This window comes from Petaurus breviceps, unplaced genomic scaffold, assembly GCF_028583685.1.
Source record: "Petaurus breviceps papuanus isolate PSGF00001 unplaced genomic scaffold, PetGlider_PUasm1.0 103, whole genome shotgun sequence".
Lineage (NCBI taxonomy): Eukaryota > Metazoa > Chordata > Mammalia > Diprotodontia > Petauridae > Petaurus > Petaurus breviceps.
Window position 1 is genome coordinate 1,425,115 of NW_027185588.1, and position 18,323 is coordinate 1,443,437.

Consider the following 18,323-nt stretch of genomic DNA (forward strand, 5'->3'; position numbering starts at 1 on the left):
AAAAGCTCCTAACTTCAGAAAATATCTGTGGTTAATCTAATTTTCAAATGCACAATTTTCACCACAGGAAAGATCCCTGTGTTATATCAGCAAAAGCAGGACATTTCTGGAAGCTCTTTCTTTTGGGGAACTCGGGATCACTGTCCTTGGATAACTTAGACTTTGTGGGTTTGCTATCCTCAGACACAATGTGGTACAGTGGGCAGAACACTGACTTGGGAGTCTGTGACCTGGGTTCCAATCCTGGCTCTGTGGCTACCTGGGTGACCTTGGACCATCACTTTACCTCTCTCTGCCTCAGTTTCCTAATCTGTAAAATGAGAGGCTTAGACTAAATGCCTCTAATTTTAGATCTAGGATCTATAAGCAAAGGGAAGAAATAGTTGTATGAGTGAAGGGCAGTCATCCTAAACTTCAATTAAAAACTGGATGACCACTTGTTGGGGGGTATTTTGGAAGGGTTTTTGGTCAGGTAAGGGCTGTGTTAGATGGTCCATTCTAGCCTATTCTGAGATTTTGTGGTTGAGTTTGAAGTTCACCAGCTAATCTAGCAATTCTCTGTCAACAAGTGACTCGGTACTAGGCGGGCACACCTGCTATAAGCACATGTGTTCACACATGCACAGTACATACAAGGACACACATGTACACTCAGACATGCACTTACGTCTAATCCCTCATCGAGAAAAGTGGTTAGACTAATTCTTCGCGTTGACAAAGGGCAGAACTAGATAGGGGCTTTAAAGGGGAACATTTAGGCTCAATGTGAGAAACAACGCCCTCACAATGACATGGGCCCTACAATGGGAGGGGCCACAGGGAAGGTAGTGAGCTGCCCTTCTCTAGAGGTATTCAAGCACAGGTTGGATGATCACTTATCAGGGATATTGTAGAGGGGATTTGGGGTCAGATATGGGATTGGACTAGCTGGTTTCTAGGGTCCTTTCCAAATTCAAGATTTTGGAATTCTGGCACCTAGAGAGGGCTTCAGGGTATCTCTGTCAGAAGCAGGCACTTGGGTTTTGGATGTCTCTAACCTAGAGAGTGAAAATTCCTTAAATTCTTGACTTCTGTTTTCACATCTATAATTACTAACAATAGTTCATACTTTTGTAATGTTTACAAGGCTGATAAAGTGCTTCCTGTACAGTAATCTTCCCAACAATGATACATTATGATTCTCATTTTACAGATGGAAAAACAGAGATTAAGAGGTTAGTGACTTGCCTATGGTCACACAGGTAGCAAGGATAATAAAAGGACTGCAGCTTTAGAAATGGGGGAGACCTTAGAGATCATTGAATACAGCCCCTTTATTTTATAAGCAGGAAAAGTGTGGTCCAGAGAGCTGAAGTTACTTGTCCAAGGTCACACAGGTAGTAAATAAGAGAGCCAGGTTTTTTTTTTTTAAATCTAAGTCCAACAACTCCAGATTCCATAGGCTTTCTACTGGAATACACTGTTGGGTTAGAACCCAAACCCTTCTGGACTCCAAATCTGACACTTTCTACCATTTTAATGAATGGAGCATTGAACTTGGGGTCAAGTTCAATGACTTGGTTCAAAGACCAAGTCAGTTAATTATTAGCTATGTAAGCCTAGACAAATCACCGACCTTTTTTTCCTTCAGTCTCATTTTTCTCATCTGTTAAATGGGGCTAATAAAAACACAAACAAACCTGTATTCTGGTCCTTACCTTTTAGGGCTGTTATCAGGATCACAAGAGAGAGAACATTTATATGTGTTTTAAATTTCATAAACTCCTTTATATCCATTGGATTCTCATAAGACCCTACATTTTTATTGAGTTGTTTCAGTCGGCCTGACTCTTTGTGACCCTATTTGGGGTTTTCTTGCCAGAGACAGTGGAGTGCTTTGCCATTTCCTTCTCCAGCTCATTTTACAGATGAGGAAACTGAGGGTTAGTGACTTGCCCAGGGTCACGCAGCCAGTAAGTGTCTGAGGCTGGATTTGTACTGGGAGTTCTCCCAACTCCAGGGCTGCGCTCTATATATTATGCCACCTAGCTGTCCAAGACCCTGTGAGGCAGGTGCTAATATTTACCCCTATTTTACAGATGAAGAAACTGAGTCCAAGGGAAAAAAAAGTTAAGTACTCATGCTAAATTAGTTGCCTTGAAAATTTAATCACAGGACCATAGATTTAGGGCTGGAAAGAACCTTTTAATGATTAATTAGACCAATTCATTTTACAGAAAAGAAAACCAAGGCTCAGGGAAGTAAAGGGACTTGTCAGCATTTGAAGCAGAATTCAAACTCAGGTCTTCCTGAATCACTGAATTCTGGTACTCTTACTCTATGAACTTTATATCAATGTCAGTGACCATTGCTGTACCAGGTTGCCTCTCAGTGAGTCTCAATGAGATTCAGACTGTATTAGATGATTTCTGAGGTTCCTTTCAACTTTTCTTCCTATGATACACTGTGGGAAGAAGAAACTTGAGCTTTCCATGGAAATGTCTACTAGAGATAGCCCTTTAGGCTGGGGATCGGCTGACCACAGTAGGAAGCCATTCCCCAGGGCTTTCTCTAGCAGCTCTGAACAATGAAACAAGTAGCACCCCTTAATTAAACATCTTTAGACCAATTCAATTGGGGAAGACCTTGGGAAGACCCTCAGGAAACCTCTCTAAAAGTGAAGGAGATTGAAACCTCTTGGATACCCACTGCTATAGAGAAAGTTTCCTAGAGAGAGACCAAGGTGGGCAAGAGTTCTGGGGTATGATGAGCATGGAAAGGGGAGGGAGGAACACGTCATCTAATACCTTCCAATTTTAACTAATATTCCTTATTAACTAAGGGTGCTAAGCTCAATTATTACCATTTGCAGAAATACAAGTACTGTCAGCACCCTTGGGAAACTCCCCAGCTACCCTACCCTAGTTACAACTTTACTATTCACAAATCTTGAAGAAAAGAAAGTTCTTCTTGCCAGAGATGTATTCATCCTTCATGGTTCCTGTCCCCAAAAGCAGGTGTAGGCACACAACAGGCACTTAAGAGGCGATGTGGTGCAGTTGTAAGAGTACTAAATTTGGGGTCATAGGACCTGAGTTCAAATTGCCACTTACTGCCTTGTGACTTTGGGCAAGTCACCTAATCTCTCGGAGCCTGTTTCTTGATCTGTAAAATAAGGGGGCAGGACCAGATGACCTCTAAGGCCCCTTGCAGCTCCTTGGCTGTATGTGCCCATGATCATTTTATCAATGCTTTTGTGAAAGATTCTTTTTGTGGGTACAGCTTTAATCCTTTCTGAGGGTATTGGGGAAAAGGGGGTGGGAGGAGGGAGGGTGGCCTTGGAAGTGTCTTTTACCTCCTTGCCTAAGAGGAATAAAGGCACCAGTGGACTATCCAGCTGTATGACCTTGGGCAAATCAGTTATTCTCTGTCTGCCTCAGTGTCTTCATCTATAAAATGGGGATAATAACAGCATCTACTTCCTAGGGTGGCTGTGAGGATAAAATGAAATAATATTTGTTAACTGCTTAGTACAGTGACTGGCCCATAGTAGGTACTTATAAATAAATGCTTCTTTCCTTTGTTCCCTGCCTTCTCCCCCATCTAACAGCTTATTATCTTTGAGAGAGAGGGGAAAAAGGTGTAAAAATTCTGGACAACACAGCAGTTCTTCCCCACACGTGTGATTGAATTTTTGCAGATGTGCCTGGCACATCTTCCAGAGAGTTTGAGGTAGAGAATCTGACCCTTAGATGCTTTCTCTTAATCAAGGCTGAGATCAGGTGCCTTACTCATTCCAGGTTGTATAATAATGATAATAATATTGAGAATAGTTTGATAATATAATATTAATAATATACAATCATAATGTAGCACAAAGGAAGGGGGTCAGACCTGTGATTACATTGACCTAGGGAACTTCTGGTATGGAAACTCCCTCTCCAGTGTAACATGTTCCTTAGAGGTACCTGGAGCTCTGGAAAGTGACATGCTCATGGCCACACAGCTAGTGTGTGTCAGAGGCAGAATCTCAACCCAGGTCTCACTGGAACCAAGACCAGCCCCTATGTATTACTTCTCTGTGCCTCTCTAATAATATCATGCTTTAAGTTTTGCAAAGCACATTACAGACAATATTTCTTCCGAGCCTCACACCAATACTGCAAGGTATTACAGATATAGGTATTATTATCTCCATTTCATAGATGAAAAGACTAAGGTTGTAGTGATTAAATGACTAGGTTCAAACTGTCCTGAGCCTCAGTTTCCTCACCTGTAAAATGAGGGTCCTTTCCAGATCTATAGATCCTATGACTTTCTCAGAGTAACACAGCTCATAAATGTCAGATTTGGGATTCCTGACTCCAGTCCCCAAGCTGTCTCTTCACTCAGCAATCTTACCTGTTCCCAGGTGCCAGGGTTAGAAGCACCTAGAGAACCCAATCGATGACCATGTGACCGTACCTTGCTACTGTAGACTAAATGAATTGTATAAATCCCGAGTCCCTAATGTTGCCAAAGCAAACACTTCACTTAGTGCAAAGACCATGAAGGGGGTTTGTCAGTTATTCTGAGTTTGTCTATTTCCCGGGAAAATGACTCTCAGCTCCCAAGCTCCTGCTCTCTCCTGTGGTGGCAAAAAGCCTATTTGAACCCAAAAGCAGCAGATGGCTTGAGGCTGATTTATGGGGTCTGATGTAGATCTGTTAAAGCAAATTTAATTCTGAATACAATTTCATGTCAATTAACTTTGTTCCCAGCCTTGTAGGAATAGCAGTGAAGGGCTGAGGCACCACCGCCAAGTGGCCAAGATTTATGGAGCGGGCTCCGTGTCCTGGAAGCAGCTAATTATTTATAATGATTCCTGGGGCTTTGACAGTGATCAAAGCTGGCAGTGAAGGCCAAGTCCCAAATGGGAGGGCAAGGGTGACCAGCAGTGTACAGGAGCCCAGGGAGCTGACCAGAAGAGAGTTCAGGTGGCCAAGGAGGGCAGGAGTCAACTCCATTCAATAAGTCTGCAAACATTTATCAATGTACCAGGGAATAGGCAGTGTGGTAAAGTGGAGAGAGTCAGGGAAGACCCAGGGCCCAGTCCTATCTCTGGCACATACCTCCTGTGTGACCATGGGTCAGCCAATTAACCCCTAAGTGTCCTCAGGCATTCTTGAAGTTTCTAAGACCAAAACAGGTGTCCCACTGCAGAGGTAGAGGGAATTTCCTCAAGGAAGGCTCCCTACCCTTTAAAAAAATCACAAAAAAAAAATGCCTGGGGTAATAGAGAAGCAAAGACAAAACTGAAATTAATTTCTGCCCTGAAGGATTTTACAATCTCCCAGGAGGAGAGGACAACAGGTTCCTCAACTAAATGTTACACAAGGAAAAGTTGGAGCCAGTGAATTTTTTTTAAGTATTTTGAGATTTGATAAGTGTATTCCAATATCCTTGGCTCCTTTATTATCCTGTGTATTTATTTTATCTTATTCAATTAAAAGCATCATTCTGAAAAGGGGTTCATAGGTTTCACCAGACACTGCCCAAGGGGGGCATCATACAAAAATGATGAAAAACCAAACCAAAAGAAATTCCATTTGTAAAAAGCCTTTCCTGGTCCCTCTTCATGGTAGTGCCTTCCCTCTGTGATTATTTTCAATTTATTCTGCATACTGTGTTTGTAATAGTTGTCTACAAGTTGTCTCCCCTGTTGGGAGGCTCTGTAATTGAGGCAGAGGTCGCTGGCAGGAGGCTCCCCTGTGAGCTCTTTGAATGTCTGACACATAGTAGGTGTTTACTCTCCTGATTAGAACCCACGAACTAACGACTGCCTCAACAAGGGAAACTACAAAGGAGGTGGTGTGAGATGAAACTTGAAGGATTCTAATCACTTAACAACTGTGTAGTTGCTTATACCAACTATGTGCTAAGTGCTATATTTCACAAAGCAATTGAAGCAGTTCAGACCCTGAGAATATGACATTCTAGAAAAGAAGGGGAAATGAGAAGGGAGGGCATTCTAGGTATGGGGATGACTTTTAGCCTTGCACAGACAAAGGGAGATGGAGCAATGGCTTAGGGGGGGCAGACAACATTCCAGTTTGGTCAGAAGGGATAAAGCTCCTGCCCACAGCCAACCAGAGGAGTAAATGCACACAAGCTCCGTCTCTCCTGCTCCCGCCCCCCTCACGGCTGGGCAGAGGCAGCACCACCCAGGCTCTGACCCAGGCCCAGCTGAGGGGGCTTAGAGCCCCCTTGGCAGCAGTTGAGTCTGTAGCTATTAACTGGATGGGAGAGAGATAATTAAGTTAGACTGGGGACCATAGAGAGTCCCTGGGATTACCATTTTGGTTCAAGATTCTCTAGTTTCCCAGGTGAATGATCTGGTTTTCTGCTTCAAGATTGAATGAATGGGGCGGCTAGATGGTACAGTGAATAGAGCACCGGCCCTGGAGTCAGTAAGACCTGAGTTCAAATGTGGCCTGAGACACCTGACACACTTACTAGCCGTGTGACTTTGGGCAAGTCACTTAACCCCAACTGCCCTAAAAAAAAAAAAAAAGATTGAATGAATAATGCCCTTTGCCCCATTGCTCTCTTCCTAACACAATTCACACTGGCAAGGATATTGTTGTGGTTTGTCCTTCATTCACAAAGAGGACCATGACATCAGGAAGGTGATGCCATGACTTGCAAGTGAATTGGACTTCAATAAGGGAGGGCTGTGCAAAGTCACCAGTCTCACTTTCTCCTCTGGAGGCATCTGGGTCCAGTGGTGAGATATAGATCAGGAAAACTGGAGATGGCCCCTGGTAAGGATATGAGAGGCACAAAAAAAGGGAGTTGGGTTTAGTGGATTGAATTCTGGACCTGGAATCAGGAAGAATGGGTTCAGACCCTTCCTAGTTCCCTTAGTTATGTGAACCTGGATAAAGTCACTTAACTACCTCATCTGTTAAATGGGGATAAACATATTTCTAGTACTCATCTCACAAGTCATAGAATTGTTATAAAGATAAATCAGGTAATGTGTCTAAAGCAGTCTGCAAACCATCAAGCACCATATAAATGTCAATTGTTATTATTTCTCTCCAAGGAAAATTTGGCAGTAGTAATTGCTAATACCATAGCCGGAGGACCAGGGTCTATCCCTTTCTGGGAAGGGAAAATAAAGGCTGCAGAGGATGGGGGCAGGTGGGAGTAGGAGTATGGCAAGGTGGCTTTTGAATTCAGCATTGATGGGGGCATTTTGGTCCCTGAAACACTGGACTAAAAGATCATAGGGCAGAAATTGGGGCAGAGGCCTCTTAGCAGTACAGCTTGTACAATGCTAGAGAATTGCCTGTTTTCACATCTATCTGCTTTCATTTCCCAATCCATTATCATTCACCCAGAGTTATAATGTGATGAATATCATTGTGTGCAAAGCCATTTGATGCAGAGAAATCACTGTAGCTGCGGCTTCTATTTGCAATATAAAATTGACTTGGTTGGTGGGGAGTGGGGGTGGGGTAAGGCAGAAGGTGATTCATGCAATTTATCTCCAATATGGTCTCCCTGGAAGCTTGATTAATAAAACTCAGCATCTTGACGTGGATTATTTAATCAGTTCTTTGGCTATATGTCCGGCAAAAGTGTTTTTAACCACAGAGGTGAGTAAACATACATTTCCTTCCAGAAGATAAATGGTCCAGATTTCACCTTCTCCAGGGGCTTTCAGCCCTCAATATTCCTCACACATCTGCCTGGACACAACCGCCCAACAACTGCCCCACCTTCTCCAAAGGAGAACAGTCAAAACAAACAAAACCAGGTAGGGAAGGCAAGAGCCTTCTAAATATTGTCATTAAGAGGGATTTAAGAAACTGCAAAGTCTGCTGGGTTCCTGCATCCTGGCTGGCCAGTCAGTTTTGAAAAGAATAAAAGAAGACTTTGGAGGGATTGGAAGTGAATATTGATGTTCTCCTCCCCAGAGAGATTCTAATAAACCCTGAAGGTAAACTACCCTAATCTTCCCCTCCTTATCTTCCTGCTAATTTCTCTCTCTTTAAGACCCTTGATCTCCTAGAGAAAAATTACTTTGGAAATTGGGTGGGAAATGAATTGTTCCTTCCCATCGTATGCCAAAAGATAATGTAACCTTGAAGTTACCAAGTGATTAGTTGTGGGAAACAAGCTAAGTGTGGACGAGAAAAGCCCTGACACCTGACCCCAACTCCAAGAACTCAATCACTCCCAAGGCCTTTTCTAACTGGTGGTCATCTCCGGGAGGCTAACTAGTGTCATCATAACAACAGTCCTTGACATAATTCAGTTTATTTGAGGCATAAAACAACCTTGGCAGATAATAATCATTCCAGAGCTAGTGCACTCTACATTGGACCACAGTAAAATGACTTACCTCAGATCACCTTACATAAATGTTACTGGTTTGACCCCAAATCTTTCCTGACACCAAATCTAGCGGTCTAACCTCTATTCCAGTGAAGTCAAATTCAAACTGAACGGATTCCTGCCTGCGGCATATGTTGCATTGTATTTTTATTTATTTTGTTAAACCTTTCTCAATTACATTTTAATCTGGCTTCCGGCAGCACTTGGGAGCTTGGTAGCTGGCACACTGGCCTAGAGTCTGATACCGCTTTACTCCAAATTGTTCTTCAGCCACCTGTAGAGTCCTGGCCTTAGAATGGACTCTAGCAGATCCAGGTTTGAATCCTCCCTGACTAGTTTGCGCCATCCTGGGCAAGCCATCTAACTCTCTCAACTGTTTCCTCACCTGTTAAAAAGAATGGGAGACAAGCATACCCAAACGAGTGCTAAGTTAAGGCAGATTAAAAAAAGGTTTGAACACTTTAAAGCAATATAGAGATGTCAGTTTTGCATCTGTCCCCTGCCTCTGAAGTCAGCTCTCTGGGAACTGGATATCACTGTTCTTGTCATCCCTCCTTCATAACCTCTTTACAGGGTTAGTATAGAAAATCAGGTGGGATGTGGGGTCTATAGAACTTTCTACTCACTCTGAAACTTTTGGCCAGAGGAAATAGCCCTGGAAAGTGCCATTGGGATGTTCCTGGCTTCCAAACCTCTCCCCGCTCTAGGTGTCTATCCCTAAGCTGTCACTCCCCACAGCTCCTCTTCTTTCCCTAGAACCTCTGTTTTGGGGTGCTGGGCATCAGGTTCTCTGGGTCTCTGGGTCTCCCACCTGACAGGACTGATGTGATCTTTGTAAAGCGCTTATTAGCATAGAGTCTGGCATGTATGTAAGAGGCACTTTGTCCCTCCTCTTCATTGGCAGAGTTTCTCCACAATGCCCACATTCTTAATGGCCTTAATGCCCACCCCCAGAACCTCCTTTGCTTTCCATCTTTGCATCAGGGAGTCCCTGATACATCCCACTTAAAGCTTTGCTCATTTCTTCCTTTACCTTTCTCCTTGGTGGCAGATACCTCAATCCTCTCTTGTACCCCAGGGAAGGCTGAGGAGAGGGTGGGGGGCACCTGCCAGGTGTCTGACTGCCCTGGGGCCCCAAGTGCCAGGAGCAGGCCTAGTTTTCCCAGACCAGTGCATTATACCTTTCCATTGTCCTGGAAGCTGCTTCAAGTGCTAAGTTCCAGGAATAAGAGAAGGAAAGTGGAGGTAGCTCTGTGTGTATGTGTGTGTGAGATGGCAGTGGGGGTGGGGGGAGGCTTATCACAGCCTCTACTAGGTGAACAGGGACTAGGAGACCAGGTTGGAGGATTTGGGATTAATTCAGCCTGGGAAAGAAAGACTCTAACAGGGAGTCAGGGCATTTAATAAATGCTTTTAGAAACCTATGAGTTCCAATGCTGTCTTTGCCGCTTGCTAGCTGGGTGACCCATGGGTATGTCTCCTAACCTTTTATGAATGAGCCTCATTTTCCATATCTTAAATAAATTCCTCCTAATACTTAGCTCAGAGTAATGATCTCACAAGGTTGTCGTGAGGCTCAGAGGTGTTGGGGGTGGGGAGGAGGCAGCAGGTTGATGGGGCAAGTTAAGGGAGACAAGGTGGAAGAGAAGGGCTCTTTCAGACTGGGAGGGCCCTTTTGCACCGGTCAGTGAGAAATAACATGGGTCCATCTGCTATGAGGGTCTTCTGGCAGCCGTAGCAGATTTCGGGTACTCTCCGCTCAGAGGCATTGGCCTTGGAGGCTGAGGAATGGTGGGGATACAGACACTGGCTTTTGCAGGCGAAGCTTGGGGAGGCCCTGCTTCCAAACACAAAGCTGAAGGTTACCTCCTCACCCGAGGTGGGAGAGATTTCCTTTGAGAGTGAATGTCCCTGGCTCATCCAATCCCCGGGGGGGAAGGAGGGTGTTTTCTGAATCCAGTCCCCCAACAGAACAGCGAAGTCAAGCATCTTTCACAGAGTCAGTTTCCTTATCTGCAGGATGTCTAACACCTAACAGCCCTAACCGCCTCTTCGCCTAAGACGGGTCTCTCTTCCACCTCCCATCTAAGGCAAGAGGGGCTACAGTTCCCTTTGAGGGGTGGAGCCTGGTCCTTCAGAAATTACAGTTACACCCTGGGAGGTCAGGCCCCGGGCCACCCAAGAGGAGGGAAAGTCTCTCTGGACGGTGCTAACACCAAGGACTCACCTGCCTGGGGTGAGCTGCCTCAGGGGTAGCTCCTCCCCGGTTAGGAGAGGGTTAACTCTGCGGGGTCCCCAAGAATGATCCCTCCCGAGTGAGAACCTGGGAGCTGTAGCGCCCCCTCCCCCAAGCTCAGTTAATGGAAAACATGGTCCCCGGAGGGGAGTGCTCTCTCCCTCCTCTGAGGCTAAGGACGCCAGAGGGAAGGAGGGGTAGGTGGGAGGGGCCGACCAGTGGGAGTTCTGCTCCCCTCCTATTTTGTGAGGGTAGGGGAGGCTCAGGGCACGTGGCCCTCTCCGACCCTCACCCTACAAACCAAAAGTGGCCCGGGCTCCCCACAGTCACGGAGGCACCCTCCAAGAGGGATGAGGCGGGGCTAAGGTGGGGGGAAGGAGGTCCCCCTCTACCAAGGGGCGGAGCCACAGCGGGTTATTCCAAACACACCACGGGGGGGGGGGGCCGAGATGTTTGGTTTCAGAGGGGGCGGGGCCGATCTTGGGTTCTCCTGAATTTAGGGGAGGGGGTCCCCGAAACCCCGAGGTCCAGACAGTGCCTGCACTCTCCCTAGCTCAGGGTCTCGCCAGCCTAGCCCTCTTTGGGGAGGTGGGGGAACGTAGAGGCGTGGGTCTGTATGGGCGGGGGCTGAGGCCTGGGGGAGTCGCCCACCCCCCGCCCTCCCATGGGGACAGTAGGAGGCGGCCCCCCGGCCCCGCCGCGCCCCCGCCCGGGCTCCCCAGCCCCCGAATAAAGTCCCTCACTTCCTTTGGTAATTACAGGCTGGCGGAAATACGTCAGTTGTTATCTGCTCTGGGCTTTGCTGCACTGTACAATTCAGAAGGAGAGGAAATTTCCCCCCTCCGCCCGCCTGCCTGCCCTCCCGCCCGCCCGCAGCAGCCGCCGCCGCTTCTGGCCCTTTAAGAACCCAGATCCAGCCCTCGGAGCCGCCGAACCGGGGGCATTTCGGCGGGGACTGGGGGGCAACGAGGAGGGGGGGGGCACTCCCCGGGAGAAGGAATCGCGGGTGGGGGAACGACCATGGGGAGACAGATCCCCGAGCCGCGAAGGGGAGAGCAGCCACGCTGAGAAGCTTCCCGTCCAGAGGCCGCTCAGGAGGGGGGGGCCCTGACACCCTCACCCCGCCCCCCCATCGCCCCAAGAACCTCCTGCCGCCGCCCCCGAGACGGATGAAAGTTCCCGAGAGGACTGGGGGGGAGAGACCGAGCCAAGGCTGGGTCTGTCCACTGCCCCCCCCACCGGGCGTGTGACCTCGCCCCCTCCCACTCCCTCCAGCCCTCGAGGTTTCGGGAGGGGCGGACGGGGCCGGGCCCGGGGCAGCCCGGCTGGCCCCCAGCCCCTTGAGGCCCGCGCGGCCCTTGCTACAAAGTTGCAAAGCCCCCGCGTTCCGGATGGAATTCTGTGTTGCAGCTTAGTCCCGAAGAGGGAAGAAGGAGGGCGCGCGGGCGGGAGAGGAGCCGCCGAGGGGAGAGCGGCGCTGAGCGGCGGGGGAGCCTGTGCCTGCGCCTGCTGCGGCCGCGGGGCTGTTGACTCCCTGACGTTGGAATAGTCCTCCGGGGGAGGGGGCGTCCTTTGCCCGACCCTCCTGTCTTAATTTAAAAAAAATTTCTCTGGGGGGGCGGGAGGCTTGGGAGTGATACAGTGGGGGCTTTTTATTCCATTTTCAAAAACCCGTCCTGGGGTTTGGAGTCAAGGTCATCGAGTGGCTTTTCCGTGGCTGTGGCGTCTAACCCCGGTGGATCCCTAGGGGCAGCGAGAAGGACTGCCTGGCGTGGGGCGGCAAGCACGGCCGGGGCCGTGGAAATGGATGGGAAGGTCCGGCAGAGCCGCCGGTCTCGATCCCAGAGGGACCGCGTGAGGCGGAGGGAGGCGGCCGCCCGCGAGGCCCGGAATCAGAGCCCGTCGTCCGGCTCGGAGAGGGAGCCCAGCCCGGGCAAAGAGAACACGAGCCAGAACTGCGCGCACCCCCGGGGCGCGGCGACGGCAGTGGCGGCGGCGGCGGCCGCCCCCCGAAACGCACGCCCCCCGCGCCGCCGGCGCCGAGAGTCCAGCTCCCAGGAAGAGGAATTGATCGATGGCTTTGCAATTGCCAGCTTCAGCACCCTGGAGGCCTTGGAGGTAAGAGCGGGCGCGCGGCTAGGGGGGCGCCGGGCTCCCCTTTTCCTTACCCGTCTGGGGGCGCCGGCGGGGCTTTGAAGGGGAGAAGGGAGGGTGTTTACTTTCTGGGGTTAGAAATGGGAGGGGGCTGTGCTTCTGGGAGGTTGACTCCAGAGGGCTCTCCGGAGCCGGACAGGCCCCTCCTACGCCCGGGGCCCCAAGGCTATTTAGGGGCCCACCCGTTGCGTTTGGTCTGGTCTAATCCGGGACTGATGCGGTCTCTAAACTTGGACCTGGTTTTTGGGGCCGGCAGGTTAGACGCCTCTTTGCTGAATGTAAACACTGACCCCACTGCCTGAACGCCTGTACCCCCGACCCTCTGGGGCCCTCGTAGTTGATGACTGGAGCGTTTCTCTGGTGGGTGTCTAATTTGGAATTTCCTGAAGCCTCCCCTGTGGGGCAGCCCTCCTCTTTCGGAACCGATTGTGGTGTGCGGGGGGGGGGGGGGGGGAGGGGGGGAGGTGAGTGAGGTTTTTACAGAATACTGTCAGTGTCCGGAGCCCAGGCTTTAGACCCTAGGCCGGGGTCACCTGTCCTTGTTGGCACCCGGGGCTCAAGACTGGACCGTAAATCTTTTAGACCTCGCGGTTCACTAAGGTCCTTTCTCTCGTGTTGCGAAATTGTTACTTTATCTGCAGCCGGACATAGGGGAGAAATAGAGACTGTGGGGATGTTTTCTGGGGGATAAGATGTTGAAATGGCTGATTTCCACTCCCTTATTTCCCCCCTCCCGTGTGTGTGTTTAAATGGGTACTATGTTGGGGGGACGACTTTTAGAAAGTCCCACTTCATGCCGACAACATATTTGCCAGGGGTTAATAGGTTGTCAAAAAATATTGCTCGTCTGGAGAACTTATTATGAACAATATTTACTGAGCAAATTCACCCTTTCTTGTCTGAACTCTTAAGTAGAGAGGGAAATGAAATATTTTCTGAAGGAGGCTGACAAACCAGGGCTGGGCCTGGCTTGGAGTGCTTTTGGGAATGGAAGGTGGGGGTCTGGTGTGTGAAGTCTGTGTCTGGGGAGGGCTGAGCCTTGTCCAGTCCCCAAAGGAGTCTCCTAGGGAAATGTACGTGCTCAGATGATTTCCCAAGGCCCTGGGTGTGGGCTGCAGTCTGGCTATCTGTCAGTGGGAGAGCTCCTGCCGACCTGGGCAAACTTTGCCCTCCCTCTTGGAGTTGCTAAGGAGTGGGGCCTGGGTGTTTTTGGTCTTCCTACAATTTGTGTCTAAGTGGATTGATTAGCAGCAATAGTAATTGTTGCTTTATATAGTAGCTTTACTCACCTGATCTCATTTGATCTTTACACATTACCTGAGGTAGATAATGAAGTCTGTATTTTTATTCCCATTTTACAGGTGGGGAAATAGAGCCCCCAGCCAAGAGTCAAGCTCATCGTTGAGATGGGGACTTGAATTCAGCCCTAAATCCCAGTCTGCACCTCTTTCCACTCTCTGCTGGTGGCTGCCACTTATTTTGGTGTCCTCGGGCCTAACTGGCATTTTCTTCTCCTTGTTTTTCTGATTTTTTTTTCCTTTTTGTGGCATTTCTAGTGTGCCTAATCTAGCAGCAGGGTCTCAGTTTGCTCCTAGACCTGCCTGGGCCATGGCTCAGAGATCATAGAATTTAGAACTGGCTAGGATCCCTGAGAACTGGTCCAAGTCCTTTTTACATATGAGGAAACCTGGGTCCTGAGAGCTTGTCATTCGGGGCTTGACAAGAAAGTGGACCTTGGGTAGTATCGGTGACTGGTCCATGGGAGGGGTGGGGATTGGACAGTCTCCATGAATGAGATAAATGCCTGGTCTGGACTTCTGGGGTTTGCTCCCAGTTGGGTGAGACCCTTCTTTAGGTTGTAATCATTAACATTTTTTTTCCTCCTGTTAGAAAGAAAGCACCTTGAGGGCAGGGGCTGGCTTTTTGCCTCATTTTATATTCCCTCCGTGCCTGGTACTCCGTAGGGGCTTAATAAGTACTTTTTGATTGACTAAGTAGAGCTGTGTGGAAGTCATCACTCTCTTTAAAAGTCTGCCAAGCATTTATTAAGCCCTTGCTGTCTGCCAGCCACTGGGCTAAGTGCCCAGGATACAAAGAAAGGAAAAGCCTTCCCATTTTAACTTGTATTAGAAATGTTTTGGTGCTAGAATTCGGAGCCAGAAGGAACCTGACGCCTCATGTTACAGACGGGGACATTGAGGCCCCCCAGCATTCTGTTGGACTGAAGCCTCTGGCTCGAAATTTTCACCCATCCGCTAAATCTCCCTACCAGTGTATGGAGCTTTGATCGTGGAGTAGGGAAGAGCCCAGTTTGGCTCCTGTCTCAGACACTAGGAAACCTTTATTCCCATAAGGCCTAATTCAGGTGGCACTGTAATCCTTGCGCACTCGACCCCTTGCTAAGTTCCATCTACGCTGGAGCTGTTATTATTTGTTATTATTGACAGACTGCTAAACCCCTCAATGGAAATTAGTCTCTGAGAAGGATGCCCAGGGAGATAATATTTATCTGAGGTGTCTGCACTGAGAGTGACATTTAAAACAGAAAGCTTCCTTGGGGTTAGGGGAACCACTGATGACTAAGAATGGCCCTCATCCTTGTCATACTGAGAGAATTTGAAAATGCCCAAACTTCCTGCAGCCAACCAGCACTGGTAGCCTAGAGAGTTAAATTTAAGGACCTTTCTCCTCGAGCCTGGATGGTTCCTTCTCTCTTTGAGGGCAGGGGTCAAACAGCCAGTCCTGCGGCAGAGGCTAGACTTGAACCCAGGTTTTTCCAAGCATGAGGCCTGTACTCTCTCCACCACACCCACTGCATCATGCTGCCTGACCTTGAGTGTATTCAGTGCTTGTTGATTGATTAGGGAGGCATTCCTTCTTTATTGTAAAGTATGGGAAATAGAATCTAATGTTGATTTCATTGGAATGTTCTGCTGGGTGAGCAAAGGGGTATCTGGGTCCTTCCTTGGAAGTGGAGGGGAGGCATCATGCTAGGGAGAAAGATCTCTCAACTTGGAGTTAGGAAATTAGGGTTCAGATCGTACCTGATGCTTTGCCTGATAAGTGGCCCCCAGGACTAGACTTAATGCCTTCAGTTCTCTCTGGGTTCTGCCTCCTGGTTGGCAAGATCAAAGGAGAAAATACCATGTGTGCCAAACACTTTAAAACCTTACATTTCTGCATAAATGTTAGCTGTTATTAGAAAGGGCTAGGTATCAGTGTTGTTCCTAAATTCAAAATTAGGGTCCTTTTAAAAAAAAATTACTCCCCTCTCCTTCCCACCAAATATCTACTGTCTCCTTGCTAGAGGAGTAGTGTCTTATTTAGGGCTTGAAGGAACCTAGATATTCAATCTAACCCTCTCATATTACTGGAGAGAAAATTGAGGCCCTACGAAGGTTAAATGACTGGTCCTAAAGCCCTTCAGGGAATAAGTAGGAGAACTGGGATTTGGACCCAGGACCAACAACTCCAAATGCTTTTCCACGGTTCCACACTTGTTCCTGGTCTTTACAAATGACTCATAGTACCTGGTGGTTCGAAGTCTGCACTGGGCATGCCAGCCAGGTCATCTGTGAAAGAAAACATTTTCCAGATCTGAAGGCTCTGGTGACAGGTGGGTCATACTCTTTTCTGAAAAAGGAGAGAACGCATTCCATTAAAGGATCCCCCTTTTCTCTAATTTTTGGAAGCTCTGATGGACTCAGACTTCTGCATGGGAAAGGAAAGGATGGTTTGAGGTAGGTCTGCCACCCCTGGTTTGAGGGCTGGAGTGACTGACTTTCTAGGCCCTGGTTTCTTCCCCTTTTTGTGTGTCCTGGACCCTTCTAGTTATCTACTGAAACCTTTGGACCCCTTCTCAGAGTCGTGGTTGTAAATGCATAAAATCTGCTGGATTGCAAAGGAAACCAATTCTATTTGGAATGTAGTTATCAAAAAATTTTTTGTTTTTTTTTAAATTAAGAATTCTTGCCCCCAGAAAAAGTAAATGCCCCCCCCTTCTCTTTTTAAAAATTCAGCCCAAAATTATTAAGCGCTGATTGTGCAAATGTAGAAAGAAAACTACATCTCCTGCCCTTGGCTATCTTACCTCCTGTTCTCTGGCCTTTAGCCCCTTCTCCAAGTATACCTTTCACATTAGACTTCTGAGGAAGAGGAGCCCTAGGGAGTAGAGAGAGGTAGGGGGAGCGTCTGGCTACTGGTGGGTGTCCCTTCCACCTAGACTCCTGTCTCCCCCAAGGTCCTTCAGCTTCCTTATTTGGTTCCATTGTTTTTCAGTTGAGTCTGATTCTTTATTGACCCTGTTTGGGGTTTTCTTGGCAAAGATATCAGAGTAGTTTGCCATTTCCTTCTCCAGTTCATTTTACATGTGAGTAAACTGAGGCAAACAGGATTAAGTGACTTGCCCAGGATCACATGGCAAGGTCAGATTTGATCTCAGAAAGATGTCTTTCTGACTCCAGGCTCGGTGCTCTAGCCTCTTATTTGGAAAGCTCAGTAAATGTCTGTATCCTAAAGCTTTCACCCTCAGGGCTCTGTGTGTGGGCACTCCCTGCCTTTGTGAGGGGAAGAAGAATGAGAGGATTGGGTATGAATGGTCAACCTTCTCATTTCCTAATCCTGTCTGAGGGTCACAAGACACCAGGCTTCAGTATGGGTGCCAAGGCCCACCTCCCACTCAGTGGGGGTGCTGAAAGGGCTGTGTGGAGTAGCAGAAAGAGTGGTCAGTCACTGTGGAATTCAGATCTCTGCTTCCCTGCTTGTGTGACCTTGGGCAAGTAGTTTGCCCTTTGAGAACTTTGGTTTTCTCATCTGTTGAATGAGGGGATTGGCTTCCATAGCCTCTAAGGTCCCTGATTGCTCTGAATCAAGGACCCCACAGCTGTAGATGTTTCCTGGGATGGTGGGAGTGGTGGAGGTGTTTGTTGCTAAGAGATGGGTACCTGAGGTGACTTTTGACCCCTGGCCCATCAGAGCAATAAACTGCAGGGCCTGCACTATTCCTGAGCACGGGCTGGGCTACCTGTCTGTGTACACAATCACACCTTGTGTGCTCAGCAATTTCCATGTTTATCCAAGTGGTTCTTTGGTACTTGAGTGCTCTGAGACTGAGGCCTCCTGACAGTCCTCTTTGCCCCTGCCTTGCTTCCCTCAAGGAGTTTCATCCTGAAGCTTTGCCACAGATGGAGGGAGAAGAATCTCTCCGGCTGTCACCTGGGCCTCTATTTGCCCTCCTCTAAAAACTTAGAAGGCTTAGAATAGTTTCTGAGGTTCCTCTCAACATTGACATTCTGTGTTCTGAGGGCCCTCCCAGCTCTGACATCCTGTGTTCTAAGGGCCCTCCCAGCTCTGACATCCTCTGTTCTGAGGGCCCTCCCAGCTCTACATTCTGTGTTCTGAGGGCCCTCCCAGCTCTACATCCTGTCTTCTGAGGGCCCTCCCAGCTCTGACATCCTCTGTTCTGAGGGCCCTCCCAGCTCTACATTCTGTGTTCTGAGGGCCCTCCCAGTTCTACATTCTGTGTTCTGAGGGCCCTCCCAGTTCTACTTTCTCCGTTCTGAGGGCCCTC

At 48.3% G+C, this 18,323-nt stretch overlaps 1 protein-coding gene across 1 annotated transcript in view; it reads left to right on the forward strand.

Moving 5' to 3' along the window:
- Positions 1 to 11,627: 11,627 nt before the first annotated feature.
- Positions 11,628 to 18,323, forward strand: part of FBRSL1 (fibrosin like 1) — a 310,180-nt gene continuing 303,484 nt past the window's right edge. The window contains 1 exon segment of the mRNA XM_069089249.1: positions 11,628 to 12,718. Within this exon segment, the coding sequence (XP_068945350.1) occupies positions 12,404 to 12,718 (315 nt within the window). The 5' untranslated portion in view covers positions 11,628 to 12,403.